Source organism: Pteropus vampyrus, unplaced genomic scaffold (assembly GCF_000151845.1).
Source record: "Pteropus vampyrus isolate Shadow unplaced genomic scaffold, Pvam_2.0 Scaffold202, whole genome shotgun sequence".
Taxonomy (NCBI): domain Eukaryota; kingdom Metazoa; phylum Chordata; class Mammalia; order Chiroptera; family Pteropodidae; genus Pteropus; species Pteropus vampyrus.
In genome coordinates, this window is record NW_011888983.1 from 105,079 (window position 1) to 116,887 (window position 11,809).

General features: G+C 41.9%; 1 protein-coding gene and 1 long non-coding RNA gene across 3 annotated transcripts in view; one reads left to right on the forward strand and one right to left on the reverse strand.

The window, feature by feature from the left end:
- Positions 1-11,809, reverse strand: part of PBLD (phenazine biosynthesis like protein domain containing) — a 42,850-nt gene that overhangs the window by 2,197 nt on the left and 28,844 nt on the right. For both annotated transcript variants that reach the window (XM_011372133.2, XM_023537842.1), the window contains exons 3-9: positions 11,153-11,252; positions 10,690-10,788; positions 8,060-8,169; positions 7,943-7,972; positions 3,082-3,170; positions 2,625-2,809; positions 497-559 (exon numbers count right to left, since the gene is read on the reverse strand). In XM_011372133.2, coding sequence (XP_011370435.1) covers positions 497-559; positions 2,625-2,809; positions 3,082-3,170; positions 7,943-7,972; positions 8,060-8,169; positions 10,690-10,788; positions 11,153-11,252 — 676 coding nt within the window. The remainder of the gene's footprint in view (positions 1-496; positions 560-2,624; positions 2,810-3,081; positions 3,171-7,942; positions 7,973-8,059; positions 8,170-10,689; positions 10,789-11,152; positions 11,253-11,809) is intronic.
- The window catches only part of LOC111746805, a 15,714-nt gene continuing 6,727 nt past the window's right edge, over positions 2,823-11,809 (forward strand). The window contains exons 1-3 of the long non-coding RNA XR_002783267.1: positions 2,823-3,023; positions 10,146-10,257; positions 10,706-10,835. This is a non-coding gene — a long non-coding RNA (uncharacterized LOC111746805). The remainder of the gene's footprint in view (positions 3,024-10,145; positions 10,258-10,705; positions 10,836-11,809) is intronic.

Sequence of the window (11,809 nt, forward strand, 5' to 3'; positions counted from 1 at the left end):
ACTCTTTAGGGTCAGACTCCTATTTGAATTATTAGGACTTCATGGCTTCCACTGGCTGAGATCTATTTTCTGTGCCTCTAAGCAATTGTTAATCATCAGGGGACTTGGTTCGAAAGCAATTTGTTTCAATACTGTGACTAGCAATAGCAGTAAGAAACCTTGGTGACCATCCAGTCTCAATTTGTCACATCACAAATAACCTCTCTGGGCCAAAGTTATTCAGCTAGTTAATTTTATTCAACAAACTTTTATTGGGTACTTAGTATACTAGAAGTGTGTCTCTGTGTTGATAGGGACAAAGGAAAGGTGGAAGATGCTAGGAATAGAGGATATTTTGAGTGGAGGGTTCAAGGTAAAGGAATTTAAAAACCTTTCATTTTTCACATGGGTGAGACATAACATTTTATTATATCTTCAATTGGATAGTATCTATGAGAAGGAATACTAGCTTAAGGTTAAGTAAATTATTTTTTAATTTGAAAAAGAGCTGTCCTACCATGCATGTCTTTCTTCCCCAGTTGCTGGGACCAGTAGCTGCTAAGAACAGTATGTGCAGACCCTTATAAGAAATAAAAAGTTATGAGACAATACCAAAAAAAACAGACAACTTCGTGGTAAATTTATAAGCTAATATAGTCAACTATCTAGTTTGACTAAACCTTAGACGACTTAGTCATTATATTGGCATGGCCACAGCAGAGTGTGGAATTAAGAATGGAGACAGAAAGAAAGACATAGAATTTATGGATAAGCTCCTCCAAATGATCTATTTACTATGTGCTAAACTTTGTGAAGGCTGAATTAAACTGCAGGTTTTAATTCTTGTCCTGCCTAATAGTTCATTGTCACTCATGGTAGGAAAATCAAGGCCTTCACATAAGTCTTTCTACATCTTTCAAGGGGAAATACTTGCTTCTTCCTAGGACGCACATGCAAGGAAAGGTGGGAACTCTAACAAAATGCCAAATTTTCCACCAAGCACATATTCCCAGACCTTTGGTGCCAAAAGAACTGTCAGTGAGTTATTTTTTTTCACATGATTGATCGCAGGTTTAGATGAGCGAATAGATATTAAAATGAAGAAACAAAATATAAAGTAATAATGACAGAAAAGTCTTTGGGAGGAGAAAAGGATGGGTTTGAAAAGGCCCCTCCTTCAGGAAAACTTACTAAATGTTATGGGAGGTCCACATAGAGTGACCCATCCCAGCTTGCCTGAGTCTGTCCTGGTTTTAGCACTGACAGTCCTGTATGCTGAGAAATCCATCAGTCTCAAGCAAACTGAGATAGTTTGTCATCCCTGACCAAAGACCTTCCTACTCTAGAAAAGCATTATTACAATGGGGAAAAATTGCCCTCTGTGCCAGTTAAAATCCTTGTAAAGCAGCTGTGCATGTATAAATCTGCTCAAAACTTCATTTTTATGAGGGAGGGTTGAGTTGGACTGTTTGGATGTGTTGGGCATTTCCCTGAGTCTTTAAAAGTACCTTGCCTGCTGAGCTTTGAATTTCACGTTTGTTCCTCAGAGAGTAACTAAGTCAAGTTCCTGAAACCATCCTGGCCCCTGTTCTGACATCTGACCAGAACAGGACTCTGGAAGTATCTGCCCAGCCTCCAGCCCTGGTCACCATCCCATCCTCCAGCTTCCTCCATCTAGTATTGCTCCCTTTTGCTGCTCAGCCCACTCTTTTCGAAGACAAAAGTAAGAGGCTTCACATTCTTGCCCATCTTTGATTTCATCCCTCTGCTTTCTGGCTGGTAGAAGATCTTGAATATCCCTGTTCCCGAGCCCATCCCACACACTTTGGAGGAAAGTTTGGGAAAGGCGAGGGGAGGAAAAGAAACACTATTCCCGTCCAGATTTCCCACCTGCAGCCCAGGAGTTTATCCTTCAAAACCAAAGCCTATCTAGATGTCAATGATCATGCAGGATGGCCACTGAAAAGGACAAAAGTTTTGGGAAATGTTGTGGACCTCCGCCCTTGAATTTTGCAAATGGCTGATCTGGACGTGTTGGCTCAGGGAGCCAGTTTCATTGTTATCATTGAAATAGCTAATAGTTATTAGGCACTTATATGCCTAAGCACTTAACTTGCATTGGGTTTACATAACCCTATGAGGTAATATCCATATTTTATAGAGGAAGGAACATAAATTTTTTAAAGTTAAGTCACTTGCCCAAGGTCAACATCAAGGAAGCTAGGGAGCAAAGCCAGGCTAGGCTGTCTGACACTAAGGTTTAACCCTGCTATACTGCCTCCTTAATTCTGTGTTTTTCATATGAGACATCAGTGAAGGGATAAGGGAGGGGAAGACAGGGAAACAAAGACAGCTCAAAACCCAAGCAATCGGAAAGGTCACATGAAGGGCACTTAAACATCTATTTATTCTCCTCCTCCTCCACTGTTTAACCTTCCCCAGGACCCAAGTCAAAAAGTACCTGTTGGGGGGAGGGGAGGGGGATGGTAGACGGGTTATAGGGGGTCAAATATGTGGTAACAGAAAGAAATCTAACTATGAGATGTGAACAGATGCCTCACTCTTAAAATGTACAGCCAAAACTTATTGGATTTCGTTAACCAATGTCACCATGAAAATAATTAATTAAAAAAAATTTTAAGTACCTGTTACAGGATCTTCTGCCACACCATACCATGGTGAAAAATATCTGGAGTAAAAGTCAAATGCTTGGGCCTGCCCGCCAGCCTCTCCTTCTCCTTTAAGGGTGAGAATGAGTCCTTTCACTTTCCCTGTGTTCTCCACTTGCAGCAGATTCTGTGTGTTGACTTTCAGGTTCTCCAGAAATGACCTTGTTCATAAATGGGATGGATTAGGACAAACCCATTCCCCAGATACCCACTACACAGACGCTGTAAAGCAGGCCAGGGTGCGGCTTTGCCCAAACAGATCAGCAGGAGGAGAGGGAGGAGCATATGGAATATCTTCCTGCTGGAGAACAAAACTCTCTGGCTGCAAAAATCATGGTTTGACTAGATACAGCACAGCCAGACCAAGCCATAACTGTAAGTGTGGGTGCCTGGCCCTCCCCAAAGTGCTGACAAAGCCAAAAATCTTGTTTACCTGTCATAAGTATCACTGAGACGGACAAGGAGATTTCGGGTATCTGGAGAATAGCAGATGTCCTGGACCAGTGTGTCACCTATGGCAGTCTGTGGAAAGACCAAAAACTCAGGAATGTGCCCTGAGTCAAGTCCTTGATTCCCTGTACAGAAAACGACCTCTCGTGAGCATCTGCAGCATGCTAGGCACACCCATCATTTCTAATCCCCAAGTTTTCATTTGGTTTCAGGGCTCAAGTGTTGCCCAAGGAAGGCCAGTTTCCTGGTGACCAAAAAGTCTTTAAGAGAGTTGAGCTTACCTTCTGAGAGCTGAAGACAGGCCTTGTTCACAAGTGTTAACGCGTGCGTCCACACATAACTCCTTCAAATGGGTATTGTCCCCACAGATCAGAAGACTTAGAGGGGCCCAGGGGCACACACACATCCCTTTGACCCAGGTCCAAGGGGCCCTGGAGTCAACACTCTGAATCTATCTATTGTCTTTAGAGATGGGGGGCCTTGTACCACCTCTTAGAGTTGTTGTAGAAATTAAATGAAATAATAATATGTGGAGTTTCTGCAGCAGTATCTAGAATATTCTACATGGTAAGCACTTGGGTCTGGCAGTTTGATTTGAAGGGGGACTAGAGGATTCATCTTAATGTTGCTCTACTTGACAAGCACACTGCTTCGCTTACATCGTATGCTACAGATCAGTAACATAGCAACATTTTCTAAAGCATGGGTCCACAACACCCAGGCCACAGACCATTACGGGTCCATGGCCTGTCAGGAACCAGGCCACACAGCAGGAGATGAGTGGCAGGGAAGAGAGCAAAAACTTCATCTGTATTTGCAGCCACTCCCCAGTGCTAGCAGTACCACCTCAGCTCCACCTCAGATCATCAGGCATTAGATTCTCATAGGGGCACCAGTACCTGGTGCCAAAAAGGTTGGGGACCGCTGCTCTAAAGATATCTTGGGAACACCCAGGAAAAATGGCGTATATGATAGAGGCTCTGTTCATCCCTCTGGCGACCATTGTGATGGAAACAAGGAGCAGCAGCAAGGAAAAAAGCGCCTGGGATCTAGAAAAAAAGCCATAAAACTAGAGAGAAGTCCAAGAAGTCACCCTGGAATGACCGAAGGTAGGATGGGGCAAGGATGTGAGGACACGAGGCTGCTTGGTCTCGAGGCTGCTTGGTCTTCAGCAGCTGAGTGGGATGGAGGCTGCAGCAGCAGCAGATACTCCTTAAAGGCCACACCAGAAAGCCGCGTCTGTGAGCGGATTTTTGTGATGACGGACCTGCTCTCTCTGAAAGCAGTGCTGATTCGGTTGCGCGCAGGAGGTACCAGGGACTTTCAGGGAGACACTGTCGGAGTGAGGACTGAGGGGAGACTGGCTCTGTACAGAAGTGCCAGCGGTACCCATTGTTCCCCGTTGAGCCCTCCCTGCTCCCAGTGAACGGACACAGCGCATGATCAAACTGGATAACCGAGGTCGCCCCGCCCAGAAGATTCCCTGAAACCCCACCTCCCCCAACTTGCGGCCACATCCAGGTATATCCTCAGCAAGTCAGGTGCTCCTTGCTGAGCAGTGCCTAGACTCACATTGGAGGCAAATGGCCTTGGTTTCTGGTGTGGCCTTTTAAGGCACCTATAAGCACAGCATCTGTGGATTGCTTGCTGAATCTTAACGGGTGGCCCCAGAAGGGCAGAGGCTTGGGCTAAATTTGACCTGCAGCTGAACCCCTCTCAGGACTGTGCCACTGGACACCTACTACACAGATCCACACTAATAAGACTGGGAGACTTAGGAGCTTTGCTTAATACATAGAAACAGACACCGAAAGGCAGCCAAAATGGGAAGACAAAGAAGCAGAAACCATATGAGAGAACAGAACAGAGATCCAAATATAATGGAGTCAAGTAATCTAACAGATGTAGAGTTCAAAACACTGGTTATAAAGATGCTCGATGACCTTTTGTGAAGCATAGATAAATTCAGTGAGAACTTCAACAAAGAGATAAAAACCATAAAAATGGAAATGGAAATTATAAAAGGGAACCAGTCAGAAATGAGGAACACATTATCTGAGATGAGAAGTATATTAAATGGAATAAACAAAGGAATAAATAAAGTGAATAAAGAAAAGGATAAAATGCCTTATCTAGAAGACAGGAAAGCCAAGGACACTCAATCAGAATGGCAAGAAAAAAGATGAGAAGACTATAAAAATAATTTAAGGAGGATATGGGACACTATCAAGGATCCAAATATCTGTCTGATTGGCATAACTGAAGAAAATCAAGATGTTGAACAGCTGTCTGAAGAAATAATGATGGAAAACTTCCCTAACTTGGTGAAGGAAATGGACATAAAACCCCAGGAAGGTCAGAGAATTCCAAAACTCAGGGATCCAAAGAGGCCCACACCAAGACACATTATAATTAAAATGCCGAAAGTTAAATACAAAGAGAGTCTTAAAAGCAGCAAGAGAAAAACAAATAATTACTTATAAGGGAACACCCATAAGACTGGCAGCTAATTTCTCAAAAGAAACTATGCAGGACAGAAGGGCTTGGCACAAAATCTTCGAAAGGATGAAGACCCAGGATCTACAACCAAAAATAATTTATCCTCAAAGCTATCATTTAGAGTTGAAGGACAGATAAAAAGGTTCCCAGACAAAAATAAGCTAAAGAAATTTATCACCACCAAGCCAGTATTACATGAAATGTTGGAGGGACTTCTTTAGGAAGAAAAAACATGTATCAAAAACAGGAATAGAGAATGGTAACAACTACATTCCTATCAATAAGTACCTTAAATGGAAAAGAATTAAGTGCTCCAACCAAGGGACGGAGAGGCTGAAAGGATAAGAAAACAAGACCCCTACATATGAAAAGGAAAGGGTTGGAAAAAGATATTGCTTTGATGAATCTAGAAGGTCTTTAAGTCAGACAGAAAACGATAAACACTATATGATTTAACTTGTATGCAGAATCTAAGAAATAAAAAGAACAAACTAATCAAAAACAGACTCACAAATATAGTGGACAATTTGGTGTTAGACAGAGGGAAAGAGGGTTTAGGGGTCTGGGAGAATGGGGTGAAGGGCTAAAGAAATACAAATTAGTAGCTGATGGATGGTCACAAGGATGGGGAGCACGGCATAGGGAATGCAGTTAGCATTAATACATTGGCTAGGTGAAGAGTCAGGGGAGGGAGGGTGCAATTGGGGGAATCATTTTATGAACTATATAGATGTCTAACCAATGTATACTTGAAACTAAATTTTAAAAATTGAAAAAAAATAATAATACAAATCTTTTTTTAAATAAAAATAAAGATATCTTGATTCACCCTTTACCTAAGACTGCACATAATCTTGCTCGTTTTCAATAACATTGTTTGTTTATCTGTTGAGTTGGGGTGCTGAGGAAGATTATAAGGGGACAAAAGTCCCTCCAGGTCATCCTTTGGAACAACCACTGGCAGAGCAGATGGCAATGGTGATGACATAGTAGTTAGTTGTCTGGCAGTCATTAGGTGGCTTCAGGTTTTCCAACTCTCTTTAGGGAGTGAGATGCTCCTGATCCCAAAGCTGACTCCTTGCACTTTGGGTGGTGCCTGGGCTATCTGCCTCTGTAACCACAGCTGACCAATGTCCTTCTTTATAGGAATGGTAATTCCTGCAGCCAGATCCCATCTGCTCTCCAGGGCTTTTCGGTCTCTCTGAACATTTATCCAGCCCTTCTCTGCATGGATTCTTATGTGATTTGAAAGTTTAACTCTCAGCTGGGGATCTTATTGCCAGTTTCTAGGAATACAAAATGATAACACTCATGACAAATAACCCCATGTCATTCCCATTTTAACAAATGCTGACCCTGAGGCTTAGAGAGATCAAATGAAATTCTTTCTACCATGAACAAGGTCTACCATTATGAATATTTTCCATTTTTTCTACCGACATGCCTAAGGCAGTTCATTTGTGGATTTGGCTTATCTCCCAAAACCCAAGCCATAGGTGAGGCTGAGTGTAAAATCAGAACAGAATCCATGGTGTTTGCTTATACTCTTTGAAAACTTAGATAAAGCAAAACACTAGATTATAAATGCTGTAGTTGAAAATTCACTGAGAAATACCCTACTGGTACCCACAATAAGCTGTTTTATGGAATCGTTTTTTCTCATGGCAGCCCTTGCCCTAGTCCCGATCTTGGCCCTTCATTCTCTACAAACTAAGCACCTGGTGATCCAGGGCTGCTCTGGCCCACTGGAACCTCTATCAGACAATTATAGTGTCTATTTTACCAGGTAGCAGAATTAAATGAAATAATGCATGTGAAATGCTTATTAGCACATGGTACTGCACAGGGAAGATTCTCAAAAATGTTTTCAATGATGATGATGATGACGATATCATTGTCACCCCACCGCCCCACTCCTACATAGACCCCTTGAGAAGGCCAGGCTATGTACGTTGTCTTCTCTGTTGAGGTTCCCACGTTTTCCTATGCTACTCCATAAAGCACAGACCCTCCACCTCAGCCTCCTCCTCCATCACAGAAATTAGGGACACTGACAGTTGCTGGGCAGTTCTCATTTTTTTTTTTTTTTCAGTCTCAGCCCGCCACACAGCAGTCTCTTCTCTCTCCACCTACCATGGAGGCTAATGCTGACAATGAAGAGTCAGGGAAAACTGGTTAACATTCTCACCGAATAGATTCAATATTAAAATTCACCCAAGCTTAGACAGAAACACTGATACTAGTAGAAGGCCTATCTTTTAGGTTCAAATGGTACCGAATCTTTGTGTTCAAACAATAACAAGTGACCAAATCACACAAACTCAGGTTTGATTCCTTTTACCAACCTTTATCAAGTCCTTCACTTCATGGAAGTCCTAGGTGGGGGAAAAAGACAAAACCATTAGAAAACAGGCAAGCTGCTAGTTGTACACAGTTTATGGTAGCAGTGAGAAAGAGCTGACCTGGGGGTGAGCAGGATAAAGAGGCAAGTCCAGGACAATACCATCCTCTTCTTTTCTGGCCTTCAGTTCCCCACTCAGTGTGACAAAGGTGAGAGTATTATTCACGTTCTCTGGACCAAAAAAAAAAAAAAAAGAGTCTCATTTTATCAATCAGAAAACTGTTTGAAAAGGAATAAAGAAATAGGAAAATAAACTTTGTTAAGTGTTCGTACATATTTTAGTCACTGTTGTGTTGTCTTAGAGTCTCTGGCAGTGCTGTCCTTTGCTGCGAGGGGGCCCAAGTTTGGTTTGCTGGGGCCTAGAGTGGGGAAAATCCTCACAGGATTCTAACTTGAGAACCAAGCACGTGACTGATTGGATCTGACATCACACTGCAAAGCTTCAAATCCCAGCTTCCTACTGCTTCCTAGCTATACCTTTGAGAAAATTATTTAACCTCCTTAAACCTCTATTTCCTCATCAACAAAATGGGGTAATAATTAAATCTATACCAATTTCATTTCACCAATAAAATAGAGTAATAATTAAACCTGCCTCAGGGATGCACTGTTTTCTAATGCAAATTTTTAAATTGACCTATAATAACTATAGAGTTATAAGCTCTACTAGTCTAAGATATGCCAAGGGGATGGCATACAAGTTATGAACAACAGTTCGATATGAATAAATCAGATTTATTCTAAATAAACCAAGCTATACATAAAATTTTGATTTAAAAATTGGGCCATAAATGCTGATGTAATATCCCTCCTTCCACTTACCTGACTTCAAAGTACATAACATTTTTGGTGAAAACAATGACTTGTGATATAATTTTCCTACACACCAGTATTTCTGTAAAACTTAAGCACATCTCAAAGGTGAAGAAATTCAACATTCCTTATTAACTTTCACTGAATGTAAAATTTACTTTCTGAAACCCAAAGTTTAACTTTCTCATTATAATTGGTGTAAGACATTATTTTCATACCTTATCTCATCTAACCTTAAAACCACCCTGTGGGCGACCTGCGGGCTAACATTCCAAACCTCAGTCTCACACCAACCAATGTGGGGTTTTCAAAAGGCATTCAGTTCAACTTCAGTAAAACCTATTCTTCAAGATTGAGTTCCTAAACAATATTTCAGAATATTTACTTGCCTTCATTCTTGTCCCTTATCCACTGAAACCAAAATTATTCTTTTTAAGTGCATAATGGACTACATTATGGAGGGGCCTTGGCCTAACTCTCAGTGCCATCTGTCAATCTCATCAGCTCCTCCCTCAGAAAGCTCTAGCCCTCTGGTTGTTCAGTCTGCCCCTCAGGACCTTTGCATTTACTGCTGCCCCTACACAGAATGCTCTTCCTCCCACTCTAGCTCTTTGCACAGATGACTTCATAGTCTCCAGCCTAAAGGTCCCCTTCTCTAGTGGGTGCTGTTGTCCAGAACGCGCCCCTCCTCTCTCAGGGTCAGCAATACGTGAGGTAAGGAAATACCCAGGCACAGAATTTAAGGCAGCAACTGCTCTCAGGTGCAACCTGAGACCTTGATTGTCTCACCCAGCCCTGCCCCAGCTGCCAAGAGTGTTGGTGACTGACAGGTCTCAGCTGAATCCTGCTCTGGATCTTTTCTTGGCTGAACAGAACTACTTTACCTAAACTCCAGCTGCTTTTCTGGGCATTGAAGACTGGTCAGTGGAGGGTATAGAGGCCTGAACCTTTACTTCTATTTGTAACTACACTGCTTAAAGGACCTTTGCAGCTTCAGACCTCCCTGTGGATTCGGCCTAGGCCTTTTTTCATTGCTACCACTTTGCAGTTCAACTTCTCCCTCTGTTCAGTCCTTTCTTTACTCTCTTACCAATATTGATCCCAAGAATACTGCCTCCAATACTCTTGGCATGTAAATGTCTCCCAGAGTCTACATCCTGGGGGAACCTGCCCTGTAACATCTGCTCTTACCATCCCCATCTAAAGTAACTCCCCAAAGAATCTCCTTGTCTACTTCCCACTCCTTACCCTATAGGATGTCACATCAACCTGTTTATTTCCTTAACTGTTTGTTGCTTACACTTGTTCATGGCTGTGTCCATCTCCACTTTTAGGACATTTCCAAGCATCTTTCCTCTGCTCCAGTCCCACGAAGCCCTGATCTTTATCTAATGCAGATAAGATGGAAACTGGTAGGATTAAGGTGCTGCATCCTCTCCTTACAAGGTAAATATATATAGTTGGGGAGGACGAATCTTTAAAAATCAGAGTAAAGAAGCTCTTGTGAAATGAATTTCAGTGTGGATGGAGATATATTGGGAGCAAAGTGTACCTTTTGGTGCCCTGATATCACATCATGTGCAATTCCTATTCTGCCTGGTGAGCTCCCCTCCACAGAAATGAGAGATCTCCTATTTAAAATAAAATGGCATTCTAGGGAACAATGACCATGGCTTTCCAACATTCCTGGCACAACCTCAGAAAGGCCAAAGTGTTATTGAAGGTTGCTGTTTTTGTTTCTGCATAAAGAACTGCATGAAATAAACATTGCAATGTCTTACACCAGTCACTTGGTTCATCAGAGTGTGTGAGAATTTTTTTTATAATATGTGCTATTTGCTAAGTGATAGATTCATTTAAAAAAAAAAATCACATTACTTATTTTGTGAAACAGCACAGCTGCAGAAGCCAGGGTAGCGTGGCCGCAGAGAGGGATCTCACTTGCTGGCGTAAACCACCTTAATCCAAAGCAGGAACCTTCAGAGGACAACAAGACAAAGAGAGACAAAATCATTGCTGTATAAGTGAGTCGTAAACTTTTCATTTTCTTATTCTTATCTAAATATTTCACTAGCATGAATTAATGGCTGAAACATGTTGTACAGGGAAGAGTGAGGTCTAGGCAAGAATCCTAAGGCTCCCCAGTACTGGACGTGAAGCTGATACCTTCAAATTAACCAACACCTGCTCCCCAGATGAACTGAAAACCAAATCAGAATCTCCCCCACTCTCTCCTATCTGCATACAAATAGTAAGTGGGCATTTCCCTTAAATATCATTCCCCCACTGGAAAAGCATTTCTGGTACCATCTAAGGATGGTTTTTAAAAATGCATATTTACTTTGTGTAAAGTTGTCAGTTGGGCGCAGTTTTCGGATAAAAGCAGTTTCTGAGAGGGTCATTTCCCTTGCAATTTTTTGATGCATGTCTTCGTCCAGTTTCTAAATTAGAAGCAAAAGGTTATTGAGACTCTAGATATACAAATCAGACTTTCTAGGATAGTAACTGCCATTAGTTAATAATACAGTTTATCAATATTAAAACTTACATGCTTAAAATAATTTCCAAGGAATTCCAAGCACTTTTATAAAGATTGTTTTTCAAAAATCTGTGCTTGCAGCACCCTATGAAGAGCTGTAAATGTACAAAGCTAAAACAGACTCTAAAAAACCTACTGCCCTGGCCTATCCTTTGTCAGATTATTACCTAGTCTATCTGAGAGCATGTACACTCTTCTAAAAACAATCTCTACAAACAGAAACTCCACAATCTCCTTTTCTTGGTGGATAGAGAGATATTTGGCACCCACTCGAAGCAGGCTAGACCACTCTGCCCCCATCTATGCATGGTTCACTCCCTTTCATGAATCAGGTTTCATGCCAGAGGTCACCTCTTCCAGGAAGCCTTCCAGATCACTCTGTCTAAAGGCACTGTCTTCTCTTCCATGCTTAGACCACCTGTAATTACCAAGGATGTCCTTTACTATCTGTCCCCTCCA